The following is a 20075-nucleotide window of genomic DNA, read 5'->3' on the forward strand; positions in this document are numbered from 1 at the left end:
TGCCATCATCGCCCTTCTTCATCATTGTCACCGTCATCCGCCCGCCTGCTTCCTTCTTTATGTGCATATATATATATTTATTATTATTTTATTTTTTATTTTTTTACATTTGTGTATGTGGAGTCCATTCAAAATGTTTTAAAACGCTAGGTGACATGCCACGTCAAAAGGTCGTGGACGCCTCTCAAATTGAATTTAATTTGTGAATAAAATTACAATTAATTGATCAAATCGGAACTTTATTGTCAAAATTGAAACTTTTGGATAAAATAAAAAAAAAATGCAAAAATGCTTGATTTTTTAAGACAAAAATATGAATTTGGCTGGGTAAATATACAATCTTTAATGCCCACACACTTGGGGAAGCAAAATTTAATGAGGTAAACTAATCCTAAATGCAGAAAATGAAGCTTTAGGGAAGATATTATTGTATCACAAATGTAAAATGGATTTTATTTTGCATTTATCAGAATCTAAAGTTAAAGAAGCAAAAACATCATCCTCTAGATACCATTTTGGTCGTGTCTTGAAATGGAAAAGACCTAAAATAACATTATTGTTCACACACCCCACTTCTACAATTCAATTTTGATGTTGAAGGGCTCAGTAGAGTGGAGAGTGGAAACCTTTATATAGCAACCTGAACTCATACTAAAAGAGAAGCTATTGTCATGGAATTGGAGTGCATGCACTAAAGTAATGTAATCATAGATGAAATATGTATCAGCAAATATCAGAAGAAAACTACAACTACCAAACCAAAAACTACAACTTATGAATTCAATAAAGATCTATGTAACAGACTAAGTATTGTTCTTCCTAGTATACATTCAAATGTGATTCAATATCTTACCTAAAGATTACATAGACAATCTGAAGATAATAATTGCCGTCTCCACATGGAAGTAAACAAAATAGGTCATCTCAGAGTGATGTCAAAATGGCAAACTAGTAAGGGCAAACTAGAAGTACAGATCTAAAGAAGCTTGGCCTCAATCTCCTCTAGAGTGAGCCCCTTCGTCTCTGGTATGAGGAAGTATATGAAAATGAGAGCTAAAATAGTTATCCCTCCAAAGATGAAAAACAAAATTCCAGCTCCAAGCAATTCCTGCAACCAGAACAAGTGAATGATAACAGAAAATATGACCCGAAAATGAACAGGTACATGTAGGCGAACTAATACTAATACATACGGTCCAGAATCAACAGAAAGTATGACCAGATGCTGCTACAACATGCTGGAGTTTAAATGATAATGGTTTAGAACAAGCAGATAACAACTGAAACCCTGGTTTTGAAATTCCTTCCAAAAATGATAAGTCTTTGTTGTAAACAGTCCACGTCCAGAATGCATGAAAATGCAAATGAGAAACATATACTATACAAAACGAAAATGAAAAAACAGCATTTTTCAAAAAAGTGAAAAGCAGAAATACGAGAAAACATGTAAATGAAAAAAATATAAGATGCTTTTTGTAAGTATAATTTTTAATATACAAAATTATAAAAAATAGTTATTTAATCTAAAAATAAACATAAATTTCATAATGGATTCAAACAAATTTTGAAAAAAAAAAATTAAAAATTTTGAATTAGAGATGGAATATTTTTCGTCTCTAACCTATCTGTGGATAGAAATACGTTTATGATATTTTCCTAATATTATGAAACGGTCTCGAAATGTTTTCGAAATTATAGAAATTGTCCGGAAATATTTTTTGGGGGCTTTTTTGGCATTTTGAAAACGTTGAAACGGCACCCCAAGACATTTTCAAGCATCATAGGTCCACATCACAAAACTTACTTTCTCATCTCATCTTCAATAGTGTTTTACCCTCTTAACATCTCAGAATCCATAACTGCAAACCACATCTAATTTAGTTTAGCTCGCGTCCATCTTAGCATTTTTGCAATTGTTTTGCATATAAGCATGGATCCTAAAAAGTATTCTCACAGTTCAAACAATAACTGAAGTTTGATGTAGAAGGTACTCATACCAGTTAGTTGACCTTCAATCAACATGAAGAAAACAGCCCATATTTCTCATAACAGACTCTATTAAAGTTTATTTCTAGTTACTAATATGCTAGCAATGAAAGAAAAGGAAACGAAAGAAAGAAGAAATAATGGAAAAGAGACAATAGACGAATTGCAATTCCTGTCAACGGAACTCTGATGTTAGCATGCTTGGAGACATAGCTACAATTTAAGCATCTACAAGATATCGATAATTTCGAACTTATTCATTTCAAAGACTACTGCAAAACTAAAATGATTTAGAGGAATAAAGCACCTTCAGAGGAGAAAATGAAAACGTAACCAGTGCATTTGCGCCAAAATTTATGAGCACCGCTATACTCAATCCTCGCCCTCTCAGGCGCAAAGGGAAAATCTCAGAGATCATCAGCCAACCAATTGGACCAAATGACAACTGTAAAACCATTCTTCATAAGTAGTGCTTTAGCAAGAAATAGTATTGCAATATACCTGATGGAAGACTAGTAGTAAGCCAAATAGACAAAAAGATAAAGGAAAGCAAAGAGGAAAAGGAGGAAAAAAGAAAGCACCGAATGAGCAAATTCCTCTTGTATGAATGTTAAAAAATAAAAATTTTGTTCTACTTAGGCTTAGCATAGGTGCTAGTGTGTTGTTTGTGTAGTATAGTCTATTGGGCAACCATCATCATGTTAAAGTTAAAGATATGATAGGTTTATCATATTTCAAAAGATTAAGATCCATCCAATGGGATCTAAACACTTTCCAGGGCTGTTCTACTGAGATCAGAAGAGCATTGGCGTACTAAATGTAAGTTCATAATTTTCATCCATCATGAAAAGATCTTAAGGATATTTAAATTGCAAAATCAGCTACACTTTCTGGGTAATTGATCTACACTTGCCATCTGAAAGTGAAGAACACATTTCGTCTTTATTACATCCACGAGCTGGTGGACTGAACGGAACCAGAGATATATTTTGTCCCTTTATAAGCTATATATAAACAAGGAAAAAAACAGCAACATGGCACAAAAACCATGAATATTCCCCTACAAGATCAACATATTTTGCCCCTTTATCGGAGCTGAAATGATGTAATATTCCCCTACAAGATCAACATTAGTCTATTATTGGATATCCACAGGCTTGTGATTTTGTTGTTGACTATTATTGCATATGTTTATCAATAGTCCAAAAATGTAATGTTAAACTACAAGGAAAGAGGTCCAACAATGTATGTCAAACTTTGTAGCACTCCTTGCACGCGACCACTTGGTTGCATGTAAACAGACGAAACCAAGGTGCAGTAACACAGAATACAAGCGCATAACAAACGCAAATAATGGGGAAAAGAGGTGAATAGCCTCCTAAAACACAAACATAATATCATTTTAAGTAAGGATTAGTCCCATAAGGGTAAGCAATTAAGGGAGGGGCCCAACAATGTAGTTAAAACAAGGACTTGGGGTGGGTTCTAAACTTTTCCAATGGAGTTACTTGTACAAAATAACAAAAAGGAGCTTGACCTTGTTAGAAACACTTACATAGACTCAAGCTTGTTAACCTCCTGATAATGTAGATAAACTGAACTCAAAAAATGGTTAAAGAAACAAGTGTGCCAACACTAAAGCACAAAAATCACACGAGAAACTTCTAGAATGCCAAAATAGCTGCAAACTAGCAATCTGATAGGTTCTGGTAGGTAAGATAAAGTGACAGAAATGAATAAATGCATTGAAAGAATGGTAATAATGAAATTAGGAAACAAGCCCTTAGACATGGACACACTACCATCGAATAAAAAGAAAGAGTAAAGTTGTATGTACCTGATAGCACCCAACATATAATAGCAAAGCGACTACAGCCATAACTGGTGCATCATCCAGAAAAGTGTAATATGCTCCCAGAAGGAACAACGAAATTCCCTGCCACGCGTTTAATTATATTATTTGGTATCTTAAAAGATATTGTTATGCCCAATAATTGGTCCAAGTCTGAGAAAATCATCCAAGTGATAGAGTTGGGTTAAAAATTAATGCGGGCCCAGGCCATCAGGGTCCAAGACCAAGTGGGCTAAGTGGGCCAAAGAAGTGGCTTGGGGATTTGCAAGGCTTGAGCAATGAATCAAAAGAAACTCGATTATAACAAAGTGACCTGGGGGGTCACTCTCTCAACATGTCAGCACGCCCTCCTTCCGTCTCAATATTTTTGTAAGTAAAATTAATGAGCAGACATCTGTCAGTGAAGAAAGAACTGTTACCATAACAGAGACACCTCCAAGTAATAATGGCCGTCTTCCAACTCTATCAACAATAGTGACAGCTACTCCAGTCATGATCAACTACAAACGTTAAACATGTCAGACATCTTAAGAACCTAGAAGAATACTAGAAATGAGAATAACGGACTTCAAAATCCAATTACTCAAAATTCAAGCCAACATGCATGAGGGAAAAGAAGAGGGGGGGAGCTGGCATGCCTGAAGCAGATATCAGAGAAAGCAAGTTTAAATCAATTCAGAGCCAGGGAAAATTATGTCTATGGAGTATGGAGGAAGAATCCTAAAGTGAATCTCAAGTACGCTTCTGTTGAAAAACCAATTCAATCACACCCCTAACGTACCAGCAACATATCAAGATGCATTACTAGATCCTACAAAAGCTTACCATATTTAGCAAACTACCAGTTTGGAGAGTTGACTAATGCATTCTGTACACATGAAAGAACAGTTTTGACAATTGACTCGTACATTCTCAGCAAATCAGCAATACATTTGAACAGGCAGCTCAGTGTTCACTTAAAGCTTATATAGCAGACGGTTAATAACGGAGTTAAGTTAAGAATACAAAAATTAGATTTGAACAGGCAAAAGGAGATTCCAGCATCACCAAGACTTTGATTTGATATAGCCAAATAAGCCAATGAATAACATAATACTGTCCATCAGTTCAGTCTATTTTTTCCAGAAAGATTACGATGGTGATAGAGAACTTCTTTCTTCACAATTAGTAGGCCCAATGAGCCCCTGCTTAATTTGCATCAAGGATTTATCAACCAAAGGAGGTTAGACGCCATACTATTTATGAAGACTTCAGGCAAGCTTGTGATTATGTGTAACAATCACAAAAAAGTTTACAAGGAGAGGGGTATATATGTGAAAAACAAAAAATGCTCTTGATAGCAGCAGATGTACCTTTAATAACCCAAGAAGAATTGAGACTCTAGTTGCATCAGATGCTGCAGAAAACCCTGCACTCTATCAAAAAGAAATGGATTCGTGTGAACTCTACATGCTTATCCACTCAATACTTTAACAAAGATCAAAAGGTGTACCTCAAGGATAGATGCGGCATAATAAAGGACACTAGGTTGCCCCGTTATCTGTCATGCAATGGGAGTGATACATGTAAGCGTAGATGTTAAGACTTATTGCTTCATAGTATGCATCTCCAATGGCCCTAAACAAACAAGAATACCTGCTGAAATAAGACTAATCCTGCACCAATAATAAGAGCTTTCAAGCATTTCCCCTGGAACATCTCTGCTAATGTGGCTTCTTGCTCATCACCGCTATTAGAAAGCTCATCAAGAATTTCATCTACCTTTTCAAGAGCTGAATCATTTGTGCCTTCACCACGGATCCGGCACAAGGAACATATGGCTCTCTGCTTTAAATCCTGCATATTACCTTTTCCCTGTATGGCACAAAGAAGTAACCATCTAGGTGATGCAGGTAGCCACCACATCCCAATTCCCATGATTAGTGCTAAGGGGGGTACTAGCCACATACATGTAGCGCCAACCAGAAACTGTGTCAACTAGAAGACTGCCAACTGTGTAACCTACCTGCAAGAGATTCCAGGCATTCAGATTTCTGTAGCCTTTGCTTCATAGCCATTCTAACTCAGGGAAGGCTTAAACATGGCTTGCAATACTTACAACCATCCCAAGAACTATAAAGAATTCTTTGAGAGAAATTAGTCGACCTCGTATCTGACTTGGAGCTGTCTCAGCAATGTAAATTGGAGCAGCATGCATTGCCTACATAAGCACAGTGAGGACTCTGAGAATTTAAGAAAAACAAGAACCAGCAGTCTTTAAATGCATCAGCAGTTCTATCCATCCTTTTTTAAACAGATATAGAGACGAGTATCCATGTATTTCTACCTTTGGACTTAGTCAGCAGGTCTAGTATTAGTTCCTGCTTTGGTTTTTGTGGAAGAACAGTCCATTTTAATCAAATCGAAGGACAGAAAAAATTGATGAGATAAAATGTACTAGTACAACAACTTTGTATATGGAAAACCTAATATGTTTTGAGTGATTACTTGCATCCATCATCCGCATTCACACTTGAGTTAATGCGTGTGGCTAGTGTGGTGACTGTCAGCTGTATATACATGCATGCAAGATACAATGCTGAAGCCACAATGGCCATCTATGTACAAGAGCAATGTAAACAAACTATGGAAGACGCAGACCTTGGTGAAGACACAGTAAGAAAATGGTAGTAATGTACATTACCAGTCCAATTCCTATACCAAACACAAAGCGTCCAATAACCATAACAACAAAGTCTGGCGCCACTGCGGTAACCAAAGCTCCAACAAGATACAATGCTGAAGCCACAATCAACTCTCTTCTTCTTCCTGAAATTCCAATTCAAGAATCAAACATTTAACTATAGAAACATAATTCTGAATATAAACTTTTAACCAAAATAACTAACCTAGAAAATCAGCAACATTAAAGGCCAAGATAGAGCCAATCAAAGCCCCATACAGTGAGCCACTAGTCTGAAAAGAGAAGAAGCAAGAAAAAAAAATTGAAGTTCCCATATATAAGATATTCTTTTTCAGTGATCAGTTGTTAAGCATAACTCCAAGTAAAAAAGTCAGGAAAAACAAAGCTTCCACTAATGAGATTCAAGTTTAACAAGCAAGAAAGAGTTGCAAACTTACTATGAGACCAAGTTCCACCGAGGACAAATCATACCATGTAATCCCGCTTAATGTGGCTGACTGCAAAAACAAAGAGGAAATCTTGATGTTTAAAGCTGTCCTGCATGATATTGTTTTCATCACCCCCTCTCTAACAGTTTAACTTCAGAGAAGTTAATTGTTTGACATGGTACTGGAGTAAGTAAAGTACTGAGCTTGAATTTCAACACCTGCTTGAAAATTATTTGCAATCCATTGCTACTGATGAAAGGATCGGGTCAGATATGCCATTGAGGCTTATGATATAGATATCATTGTCACATCATAATATGATTTAAGCTTTTATAGACACTGGTCCTTTCAAAATTTCTAGCTACATAAGATGATTGGACATGTTTGAGGTGCAAAGTCCAGACAAAAAGCCTGGGCCAAGCTGGATATCTGTTGTCTTTTGAACAGAACTAAAAGATCATCATTTACATGAAAAAGTTCTTGCAATCTGTTAAAAAGGCGGGCTCATCCAATTTATTTGGCCTCTCAGAATGGACTTGATAATCAACCAGGAAAACAGCAGACTTCAGGCTTTTTTTAATGATCCAAACAAGATAAAAATAATAGTTTTTACAGACGAGTAAAACATGTAATCAGATCCACTTAATTATGTAGTTTCATGCATAAAATTGCTTAAAGCATAACGGGACTTTGACCATTTTCTTTGCCCATTTCTTATATAATACCCACAAGTTAGAGAGGACAGAAACATATATTTTAAAGAATATTCTTTTGTCTTTTTACTAGTCTTGCTTTCTAGGAGTCAGGGGGAAAAGGAAATATTTATTTATGGAAGGGTTCCAGAAACACAAAGTTGGGAAGGCTCAACAAGAAACTGCAGTTTTAGAATGCAGGAAAACAGTTACCCAAAAAAAAATAGATGCATGCAATCTGAATAATCATTGACTGAATCTGTCGAGGCCAAGACACCAAGCATGTGAGGAGATGACAGTGAGAAAAGGCAGGCAGTCACACCAAAACTATACAGAATTTAATAAAAACAAACTAGTAACAAAGTAAATTGACAAATGCAACATGTATAGGCACAGATCTCTCAGTGCAATAATTAAATCACTCAACTAGAAAAAATGTCCTGGCTATTTGGGCCAGCTATACAAATCTTTTCATGTCCTTTTATAAGAAGGGCTTCAACATAAGCATACCTCTACGGAAATTGTAGCACATGATGTGGAACCAATATCATACCCATATAGTAATCCTCCAAGAGCTGGGAATAGAAATCTGAAATTATTGAGTTACCAATCACATCAAGAACCAAAGAAAGTAGATGCTGGCTTATTTGTCAATGGTCGATGAATAAAGAACTATGCAGCCAGATTGGAAGTGAACTCATTTTGCATTTATTTTGGATAACAGACAAAAGCAGTCGTGTTTAAATTTTAGTGTGTGCTCCTAAACAGAAAATGTTTCTTATGTATATAAATTGAAATGGATAAACCATTAAACAATAATCCAAGTCAAGAAGAGCAAAAATGACAGTATGATGAACAATTGTTGGACTGATTTAAAAGCATATTTTGAAAGTCTTTTGTAAGCTGTAAACATGTCTTTTGAGGTTTAGAATACGGCATGGCAGTATGATAAACAATTGTTGGACTGATTTACTAGTTTATCGGCTGATCTGTGATGATGTACTGAGGTTATATCTAGGATTTTACGGATTATTTTGGATTAAATTGAGCGTGGATGTGAAGGATTTACTGTTAAGAAAAATACTGAATTAGATTGAATTTTTAGCTGAAGGAAACCCGAGGTTTCCAGTTGAAAACAGGCTGGTCGCTCAGCAACTAGCTGATGCAGCAATTTAGCCACAGTGGCTGTCCAGCTGAATCTGCCCTGCTTCAGTACCTCAATTTCTGACTTAGGAGTGTGTTACAGTCATAATTAGAACATGAGTAAGGAAGTATTTTACTGGCATAATTTCAGGCCCCTTTAACATATCTGCATTGTAACTTAGGAGTGTGCTATGGTCATCATTACAAATAGAACATGAGTTGGGAAGTATTTCATCAGCATAATTTTCCGATATAGGGGCTGCAAGTCATGGTTAAGACACTTTTCATCGGGAGTGGCACTTGCTAAGCATGTTTGAGGCAATGAAACCAACCCAAAAATAATCAAAAGGGGGCCTAGCTACACTAGAAAATATGTAGTCAAATCTTAGTAAATTAGTTAAGGCTGCCTAAGCATTTAGGGTTTGGATATTTGTGCTGCAGTGGCCTAAACATGGCTCAAAATGCTTGTGTTTTTGCTGGGAAGTTTTGGTAAGAAATGAGGCCATGAGAGTTGGATTCGTTTCAACTCAAAACGCTAACAAAAGGCTCTAAAGTAAAGTCCAAGGGCAACTAAAACAACAAAAACAGTAGCCAGGGGACTGCAGGTGGCAGCCACCCTTGCTAATCAACCTCTGAAACAGAAACTGATTTGTTGCTAATTCATAACCTTTAGGTCGAACCTCAAACCTAGCTACCTTTAGACCTAAATTAGATTGGGATATGCAGTGGAAAAAGTGTCAAGGAGTTGCCAAATTGGGCATCAAATAGGCAGGGATTTCTGTAGCCACAAGGGGGCTGAGGCAGGGTTTACCTAGGTCCTGTTTTGGGTCCTTGCCTTACAGGGTGGGTATCAGAGTCAGATAAAAGAATAAATAAAAAACCCCAGGACCTGGTCCTGGAAATTCCTCTCCTGTGCTTAATGTAACTCATAACCCATTTCAATTCAATTCACAATGCAAGACCTCTTTCAAGTGCACCTAGTACACAAAACCAAAAATCAAGTCAATGTGTAATCGGACATGTCTCCACAGAACACAATTAATTAGCCAAAATCCAATATTTATGCAAAAACCGTAAGTGTCCCTACAGATATAAGTAGATGAATACTTACGGGAGGATAGCAGCAAGAACAGAGTAATCTTCGTGGTGCGTCTCTCCGTTAATAAGAGGCTCTTGGGCACTGTCGATCTCACCCGATGACCTGCCACCCTAATCAGCATCACCAACAAAAGTAATAACAATCAAAATCACCCACTCTTTCATTTATTTTATTTCTTTCTGTTTGAACGGAAACAGACAGACAATTACGCGAACACAAACAGGGCGTCAGAGCAAGTCAATGAAGTAACCTTTCCGAGGGATGTGAGTTGCTCCGGATCGGATGAAGCCGAGGCCATTTCTGATTCTGAGAAACGCGAGAAGCAAGGTCCAATTCGGAAGCAAATGAGAGAGAGGGGAGAGTCCGTGTTTTTTGGAAAAAGGGGAAGCCACTGGAAGGTCGAGGGGGGTTGGTCGGAGAGTTGGATTCACGTGGATGGGGGTTGGGCTTTAGAGAGAGATGGGAAAGGAATCGAAGGATAGTGACATTACCGTGATTCTGTGAAGCTGGAACTAGCGGCCGTTGATGCAGCTACGTTGGACTGTTAGACATTACGAGAGACAGACAAATTAACAAGAAAATGATCATTGGCTGAAGGTTAAGGTTGAAGGAGACCCTGGGAACAGACGGATTTGATCATTGGGAAGGCTAAGGTTGAAGGAGACCCCGGGAACAGACGGATATGAGTGTAATTAAAATTTTGTACAACAAAAAAAAATAAAAATATAGAGATAAAAAAAATAAATGTGAGCTGAAAAAATTAAAAAACTTCACGAATCAATTCATTCGAAAGTAAAAAACTTTGAGATTGGTGGAGAATACAAACATGAAGATAAGAAAAAGGAAATAATATTAATACTAGTAGTAGAGAGAGACTCAAGTTGTTGCACGTGAATCCAACGATAAGAGGCAAGACGTGCCCGTTGTGTCGCCATACATACTGCCCCCCACCCCAAATTAAATGTTAGTCTATTTTATACGATGAATGCTAGTCGGACATTCTCAACGTCACCCACAAGTAAATTACTAATTTATTCATAGTGTGCAATTACAAAAATGACATCAGCCAAATTTCCTCTCTTTCTTTCACACTAGAGGCTCGCGCAAGCCTTCCTCTCAATCTCTCACTCTTTTCTCTCTCTCATGCGACCTTCTCTCTCTATCTGTCATTTCAATCATGTGACCCTTCATCTTGTTCTGATAGTCAAGCTCATCGTCTTCCGCCTGTGCGACCGAGCCTCTGAAGTTTGGTTGTCTCTCTCCCAATCTCCCGCCTATGCGACTTCATCTCCGGCGTCCTTTAGGCTCACCCCAACCCTCTCTGTCTATCTCTCTCATTCGTCGCATGTCTCCATTAACTCCGATCTATAAGGAGGTAAGTCTTTTAAACATATTCAGAATAATTTTCAGCACACATCCATCATATATATATAGAGAGGGATAGATGCAAGAGTGGTGCGGTAGGCGATGAGGATGGGTGCGTTTGACAGTATGAGAGACGAAGAAGAGAGAGGAGAGAACTACTAAAATGATGTAGGGTTCTCCCACCCCTTTAATTTTTTATATTTTTAATTATTATAACATATATCAGGCGGTTCAATTTAAAACCGAACCGCTTACTGTCCAAATCGCGTGGTGCGCGATTTGGACAACCTTCAAACCGTTTTCGACCGCCCAAAAAAAAAAAATCGATCGGTTCGGTCCAGTCAATTTCCGCGGTGCACCAGACCACGAGGCACGAGCGATGAAGAGGTGCAACGACACCCGTTGTTGGTCACACCAATCCACACACGAGTGACGAAGAGTTGCTGCGACGAGCCATCCCTCATCGTCGGCCGCACGAGCGATGGAGAATTGCGACGACCCATCCCCTACCATCCACGAACGATAACCCATCCCCTGTCGCTGGCCGCACCAATGACGACTCAGATCTATTTCCCCCCTTATCCTAGATCAACAGATCCAACGATACCAGCTTTATTTCTGACAAGATTTCTCTTCCATTTGCACTTCCATTCCTGAATGTTTTGTTAATAAGATGGTTCGTTCGGTGCGAAAGTTTGAGATCTTTGGTGGACATTGTCTGATCAAGATATTTGAATTTTGATTTATCTGTATGTTGATTGGGGTTATTGGGATTTATCTGCAAACCATGGAAACCACACCAAATCAAATAAATTGGTTTAACTATATGTGTAAATTGGTTTAACTATATGTGAAAACTGCATGTGCGGTTCGACACAATAAATTAGCCAAAAACTGGCCAAACCAAACATTGCACACCCCTACCAAAAACCATCGACCACGGTGGCCAATGATTGCTAGTAGTGCATTTTTTCCTTGTGGTCGAAAATTAAAAATTATATCTACGAAAATCCAATTGTTAAATTTGACCCACTTTTGTATATGTTAATCCCTTTGACTTGGTGTTTCTAATGAAATATTCTAATCATGGGAATCTTCAGCCAGAAGTGGTCGTAGGCGACCACTGGTGGCGGTGAGTTGTTTTGGGCTATTTTTGCATGTAAATATATATTTGTATATTTTTCTTTTTTGTACTTTAGTAATTATTGTTTGCTTATGTTGTTTTTTTAATGGTGATGATGAAGATGATTTTGTTGTTGAAATGGAAATTAAATAATGTGATTTGTTTTTAGATGTAAAAAATCATGATTTATTTTTATATTGTGTTGTGTGTGCATGCATATATTGAGAATGGAGTTTGGGTCTCGTTGGTGAATGGGACAGAGAATCAGGTTTATGTGTCAGAGCTAGCAAATAGAATTCATTCATTGGCGATGCTGAGGAAGATAGATTACAAAATGGTGTTAAAAAAGAGCGATGATTTGTTGTATATTTTTTTGTCTTGATTTTTTTAAAAACAAAATTTTAATGTCTCATTTGATAATTTTAGATTGTTCAGTTTCATTTATTTATTTAAATATATTAAAAATAAATTAAATATGATTAACAATAACTATTTACCATTCAATTCTTAGATAAACTTAATAATTTCACTTCAAAGATTCACAAAACAAATATAAACCAATTCAATTTATTAACACTCAAAATTCAATCAATTATTTAATTTTAACTTTCACAACATTCAAAAAATCACAAATTCAATATTCAACTTCAACATTTCCAATACAAACTTATAATTAAATATCACATTAAATATCAACATTCACAACATGAACAAAAATAATTACAAAATAATATTTAAACACTAATTTGCGCAACCTTATAAGCCTAATTCTCCATTTCCTTTGTGAGGCCCCAAACTCCTAATTCTTCTTTGCGAATGAGACCTAAACTTTTTCTCATATGAATACACGCAATAAAAAAATAAAATAAATTTGTTAATTTTCAAATCAACAACCAAATCATCATCACCTCCATCAAAAAAACATAAGCAAACCAAAAAATAATAATGTAGAAGAAAGATACAAATATATGTATATGTATGTACATGCAAAAAACCCAAACTAGCCAAAATCGTCGCCACCAACAGTCACCGACGACCACTGCCAGTCGGAGATTCCTCCAATCAGAGCCTACCGTTAGAAACACCAAGTTAAGAAAGTTAAAATACACAAAAGTGGACCAGATTTAACGTTTGAATTTTTTTATATTTAATTTTTAATTTTCGGCCACAACTTAAAAATGCACTGTCAGCCGTCACCAGCCACCGTGGGTGGTGGTTTCCAAAGATTAGAGGCAATCACCCAACACTCTTATCCCCATCGACCAACATATTCAAAAACCGACAAGATCCAACAGACGAATCTCTCTAAGTCTAAACTTAAACTTTCGACCAAACCTAACACCCATGTAAATGCACTGTCAATCGCCACCTACCACTGTGGCTAGTGGTTTTCGAATATCTGAGACAACCACCCAACACCCCTATCTTCATTGACCAACATACCAAAAAACCAACAAGATCAAACGATTGAATTTCCATAAATTTAAGCTTAAACGTTCGGCCAAATCCAACACTTGTGTATGTACATTTGCTGAAAATCATTGCTGATAAAACTAAAGACTTACCTCCCTTATAGATCAGGGTCGGAACAAGCCGAATAGGAGAGTGAATGAAAAAGAGAAGGTCGGACTGAAATGAAGAGTCGCGCATGCGTGAGAGAAAGAGAGAGGGGGTGTGAGAAAAAGAGATTTGAACTTTACAAAAATTATGCTACCTTTATTCTTGGGTGGTGTTGAGGTTGACCAAATACCATTATTCATTTTATACTTATGTCTCATGAGTACAAACCTATTAAAATATTAAAAAATTTAAAATGATTTTGTAAACTGGAAAGGTATAATTTTTCTCCAATTAATAAAGTTCTGAACAAATGCAAATAAAATAACCAACTCTAGTATTTAGAAGTGAATTTAGAAATTTATATAAAGGGAGGCTAAAATTTTTTTAAGGTGTAAAACTGCATATCACAGATTTTGAGATGAGTTGTAATTTTTTTACTGAATTGTTATTAAAGATTATTTGTTTACATTAAAAAAATTTAATTTTAATAGTCAGTTGCCCTTGACATGCATCCACCAGTTAATATTCGAAAATTCTATGAAAAGAATAAACATTATTTATATTATAAATATCCCAATTCTAATGCATCATGAAACATTAGGATAAATGTTATTTATAAAAATAATAATGTTAATTAACCTCAAAATATTAAGATAAATATTATGTGAAAGAATCTTAATTTGAACCCATTTCATTTCAGACCTTAAAATATTAAAATAAATATTATCTAAAAGAATCATAATTTTAACCTACTTAAATTTTTTTTTTATTCCTTTATAAATATACAAACCTCATTTCAAATAAAGTACATCTCTTATATTGATTTTAATATTACCTTTAAATCTTGAGTATCTAAATTAAACATTTGAGTATTTGAGTAAAAACTTCCATGCACTTTCTAATCGTTATTTTTCTTGCATATTTCAACCGACTTAATAACAACATTTCTAAATAATAAATATATTATTGTGTTCAAATAACAACAATATTGATATTTATATATTTATATTAATATAATATAAAATATAAAAAATTAATATAAAATATCTTCATAAATGTCAAATTTGAGTATCATATGTAAACTCGGTGGTTTAAGTAAATTTAACTTGGTGTTGGTTGACTATTTAAACAAAATCAAAACTTTACTAAGTTTGAAAGAAAGGAGAAAAAAAGAAAAAGAAAAAATTGAACCAAACTAAGCCGATTATATTGACGCAATAGTAACAAAACAGATACCGTCCCGATGCTTCCAGATTAAGAAATGCACTGAGTTTCATATACCCTACAATTGCACTGCTCCATTTAAGGGCTAAATATGTTGTATCAGGAGGCAGTCCATATGAAATAAGCTAGCATCAGAAACCGAAGCTGGAGGGAGCTTAAATCAACAAGAAAACACATCACCACCATGCCAACTAGACACTAGTTATTTACAAGAGAAGACCATCTCCATCTAGAAAAGTGATCCATATCCCTGAAATTTGCCCAGCAGTGGTTGGTACCCTAATAGTCTTGGGAAGATGGATTCTGTGCTAAAGAGATAATCAACCTTGCAACCTCAGAAAGATGTCACATGTAAAAATGTTAGCATTAAAAAGACAAAGCATGGGTGAAGCATTAGCAACCGTGTTTGGCGAATAAAAAGGAATACACTACTTCAGTTTTCTCCAAATGAACAGTTTCACACAACCAGCTTAAAGTACAGAACATTTGTTATTCAAAAGCAGGAACCAAATATCTGAAGAATTCCCCAGTTTCTTGCTGCCTTGGGAAGAGTGAAAATTTAGGCCTTGGTGGGCTCCCAGGATCGGTACCTGGTCCAATCTCTCTGCCCAGGATTGAGGGTGTGTCCCTTAGAATGATAGATGTATTCTTCACCCTCTCCAGATAAATTCTCTTTGTGCTCAACGCCATATCTTTTCGGTTTCAGCATCAGAAGCTGCAAGAAATGCCTTCCATTGTTGTAAAACCAGGGATTTTGTATTACCTAATGTTGTCAGTTAAAAAGCAATTAGATCAGGGACAAGAGGGGCAGACCTCATCTCCAGTGTGATCGGTCACGAAGTGAAGCCAACCATGCCATTCTGGTGGCACCTGTGAAGCATTATAGCGGCTCTTTGATGCATATTCCACCCACCTATGCCTCCCTATATGGTACCATGTCCATAAAAGTACAAGTTTCATTCAGTTCAAGCCTTTTAAATTGGCATTAGCAAATAATTCTCTCATTCACACTTGCAGAAACAGGAGAGTACAAATTGCAACACCGTTGTGTATTATGGTCAGGGTCTCGGCCAACTGAAATATTATAAGATCTATCCCTAGGAATTTAAGTAAACACACACATGCATGTGAGAGAGAGAGAACAGAGGTTGGAGAAGTTTAAACAAGACTCTTTCATATTCCTAGCTTACTACAGAAATCAAAACCAAGAAATTGAGAGCTCATGCTGTTGGGTGAGATAAATACACCAATGGTGACAGCAATTAATGTAATAATGGAATGAATAATATTGGCCAATCCATGCATGAGAGAATAATAATACAAAATGAATGTATGACCAAGCAATTTTTGAAGTCATTTTCAACTAATAAATCAAAATATAAGGAAATTTTAGCATTTCCAAAAACCCCCAGATGAGATCACTTGGCTGGTTTGTGCATAACAAGGCTTATCAGATTAACACATCAAGAGAAAGAGCAGGAGATTACTTGGTCAGTGTCCTTCAAATCCAAAACATCAGTCAAACATAAAAAGGCTATAAATTAAAAATATGCCAAATAAGAATATTCATTTGACAAAGTACACAATGAAAACAATGTGTAAATATTATTGACAAAGTACACAATGAAAACAGTCCTTCAAATCCATCTTGATTGATGGAAAAATTCCAAATATTTATCGGTGCTACAAGATATTTATAGTTTTTAGTTCTCTGATCCGCATTTTGGTACACAAAGTCATCATAGTAGCAAATGCAACTACAATAGCTAATCAAGTAGTGGGAATAAGTAAAACTGACCATATTGAGTATCTCCGAGTTTTTCATAATATTTGTTACCAAATTTGTCAATCCCCACGACTGTTGCACCTATGTTGTGAATCTTGGTTTGCCTGAATCAAACAGCAAGAAGTTACAGGTAATTAATCAACAACTGATGTTTAAGCAATAGTTTGAACACTAAAAACGAAAAAAATAAATTTATTTGCTTGAAGACGGCAACAAAACATCCACTTGGTCTTCATGTTAGGAAAAGAAAGAGAAAATCAGAAAGAGAGAGAATACATGCGGTTTTTTTTCCCTCTTTTGAAAGGAGGATACCAATAAAGAAAGCCAATATAAAGAGGGCAACCCATAATAAAAGAAGGAAAGAGAACAAGAAGCCCACAAATCAACAAACATGTAAAACCCATCCAAAAATTGCACAAAATTATTCTCCCTAAACCAAACAAATAAGAAATGAAATGCCATGAGAAAGAGCATAATTAGCACAGCCAAGTGTCAATAATTTTGAAATAACAAGCAATTGAACCTAGCACTTTTCTTTTTTCTTTTATCTATCAAACAGTGGCAGCATTTTGTTTATTTAGTTCACGAGAATCACGACAATTTCAACACCAACCCACACAACTCCGTTTAAGTTGTTCTAAAGTAGCAAGATAGAGATCTTTGTTTTTCCATTGGCTCCATAGATCCCAGCCCAGCCATCTTTCTTTCTTACTTCAGATCAAAACTACACTCAAACTCCAGCCAAGTAACCTTTCTTTGAGTCCTCTTTGAGTCCCTAAAGCAAAGGCCTGGTTGGTTAAGAATTTAAATCCAAGCAAGCAAGAGACAACAAGCCTCAAACTGTTTAACATTCAGATAAGTAATTTATGTCTCAATCAAGATTCTAGTGGTGAGAGATACCAATTCTTCATTTGAAAGTGTATGTCTTGTCTTTGGAATAACTCACTGAACCATAGCAGTCCACATAGTTATAAACTCTAACTGCACTTGGGAACCTTTGTTTGCACATCATGGTATTTGAGGAAGTATTACATTTTCATCAAAATGCTTCAATGATCAACAGACTGCAGCAGCCATGGACTTGCTGAATATATAGCTTGTATTCACCATTGCAGTAAACACTTGATTTTCAACATATGTAACTACAATAAATCACATATACAAATATAAAAAATGTTTTTTAAAATAAATAAATATGTTTAAAAAAAAACATAGAACATGGAGCATACACCTGGGCATAGAAAACAGAGGGCTTCATACTTACTGTGCTGAAAACATATAAGAGTGCAATTAAAATGATGACCAGAACACAACAGCAATCATCTTACTCGTTATATAGTTGATTTTATGGAATATGCTTCTTTACTACAAAGTTTCATCTGGTAAAACCCCAGCATGTATGAGAAGACAGTGTTACTTACAAAAGATTTCCGTCGAATATGCAATTCCTGTAGAATGCAAACAAAAGATAAAATATTAGTGTCATCGTGGTCAATAATAGAAAACCCACCTCAAACAAAACAGATATGATTCATCACACATCAAATTTTTTCAATTAGATGTATCATTAGTCTCGTATACAAGGTTATAAAAACAATATTTTCAGAGAAAAAAATGAAAAACAAGTTCCCAGTGGTGAACCAACAGCAGAAGGACCAGAAACCACACAAACTGCATTTGTTCTACAAGTGAGGCTCTCAAATAAATTCTAATGCTATAGGACATATATGACAGAAACTCTCAACATCACAAACTGTTCAACGTCTGCCTGAAAGTTACTGTAGATTGAATTATTCCATCTAGTTTCCCACCCGACAATAATTTCCTTAAAGCTCTTTCAGGTTTCGCAACCAGCATACGCTAAATATCTTTTTTCAGAAATTATCAAACACCAAATGCCAAAAGCTGGATCAGAACTCAATGCCAGATGTAGATAACAGTAACCACTTGCTCCGATTCATTCCTTGTGCAAACTTGAGTAACCATGACAGAAACGAGTACGCAGACCTACCACCGAAACCGATGAACATCTAGCAAATAAATCTAGCAACAGACCACCAACATTCTGGAAGCTTTGAACTCGCTAAATTCTATGCAACATTGTAGCTTAATTTGATTCTGCTTATTTGAAATACGCTATTGACATCGACCAAATATCACCGTAAATCTTCAGTTTGGAAAATCTAATTGAGTGTGCTTCGTTGTTTGCAACCCTAGATGACCAAAGAAAAAATGCACAAATTGCACAATTCAGCAGAACGGAATACGAAGCATGCCATGAGTTTGGCTTCCTTTTCTAAATTTCAGTCAACTCAAAATAGGCGCCCAAAGAATCGAATTGGAAGCTGGTCTTGATTGACAATAAAACTCAGATAAGAACATGTAGATTGTAACGATGTGAGGTCTTTCGGGCCAATAAACTTTTAGATTGAGTTGCGATTCAACATCGAAAGAAGGCTTGTTCCAAGATCAACAGTACAATTTCATGGACAATCAAACAACAAAAATTAGGGGAAAAGTATAGATGAATGCAAACATATATCATATGTAAGAAGCGGGTAGAATAGCTTACAAGTATCCTTCTTCCCTGAGCTCCCTTAAGAAGTTCCCTATTCCCCTTTCTCTGATCGCTTTCAAAGCGCTCTTCACCACGGACGCCATCTCTCTCTCTGGCTGCCTCCCTATTTGCTTCGGGCGTGCCTGTTTCCGTTTTGTCTCTGACAGAAGCTATTGGTTTAGGAAAATTCTATTTGCAACCACATATTTTACTCTCCGTAGCCTATTTTTAATATTTCTAAAATATCTTCAAATGAAAACTCATATTTGTCCTCATTTAAATCGTTGAAAATCAATCACCTACCATTACTCCTCAAGTGCGTGCACCCACTTTCTCACCCACCATCGCCACAACCACTTTTTCAAATAACAGCAACTATAGTAAATCAATATAAAACAATAAAAATTTATTAATATTTTTAAAAATTAAATAATTTCTTAATATTATCAAATAGCATTCATTTATATAATTTATATTTAAAAATAACATAATTTATAACATTATAAATATCGATCACTAGTTAAATCACATAATTTATATATATTACGAATAAATTAAATCACATAATTTACATAGA

At 35.9% G+C, this 20075-nt stretch overlaps 2 protein-coding genes across 2 annotated transcripts; both read right to left on the reverse strand.

The window, feature by feature from the left end:
* Positions 1–689: 689 nt before the first annotated feature.
* On the reverse strand, positions 690–10775 carry LOC127805905 (D-xylose-proton symporter-like 2). Its single transcript, XM_052342753.1, is given in 15 exon segments — positions 690–1108; positions 2294–2431; positions 3824–3922; positions 4258–4338; positions 5191–5253; positions 5331–5378; positions 5474–5776; positions 5778–5843; positions 5937–6038; positions 6522–6646; positions 6727–6793; positions 6959–7018; positions 8152–8230; positions 9896–9993; positions 10134–10775. Coding segments are annotated over 15 exon segments (1509 nt in total). The 5' UTR covers positions 10182–10775; the 3' UTR covers positions 690–976.
* Positions 10776–15500: 4725 nt separating this feature from the next.
* LOC127792862 (probable NADH dehydrogenase [ubiquinone] 1 alpha subcomplex subunit 12) lies at positions 15501–19656 on the reverse strand. The gene is made up of 5 exons (XM_052323485.1): positions 19514–19656; positions 18363–18389; positions 16954–17045; positions 15969–16078; positions 15501–15870 (listed from the first exon to the last, which is right to left on the reverse strand). Exons 1-5 carry the CDS (start codon positions 19600–19602, stop codon positions 15715–15717), a joined length of 474 nt encoding a protein of 157 aa, XP_052179445.1. The 5' UTR covers positions 19603–19656; the 3' UTR covers positions 15501–15714.
* Between the last annotated feature and the right edge of the window lie 419 nt (positions 19657–20075).

This window comes from Diospyros lotus, chromosome 1 (assembly GCF_014633365.1).
Source record: "Diospyros lotus cultivar Yz01 chromosome 1, ASM1463336v1, whole genome shotgun sequence".
Lineage (NCBI taxonomy): Eukaryota > Viridiplantae > Streptophyta > Magnoliopsida > Ericales > Ebenaceae > Diospyros > Diospyros lotus.

Bases quoted from the DNA above. Each gene is read 5' to 3' on its own strand.
- LOC127792862 (XM_052323485.1), bottom strand. From the start codon at position 19,602: ATGGCGTCCGTGGTGAAGAGCGCTTTGAAAGCGATCAGAGAAAGGGGA. The intron at 18,390-19,513 runs GTAAGCTATTCT...TGCATTCTACAG, and splicing joins CTCAGGGAAGAAGGATACTT to GAATTGCATATTCGACGGAA. The intron at 16,079-16,953 runs GTCAGTTTTACT...GGTACCATATAG, and splicing joins ACTCGGAGATACTCAATATG to GGAGGCATAGGTGGGTGGAA.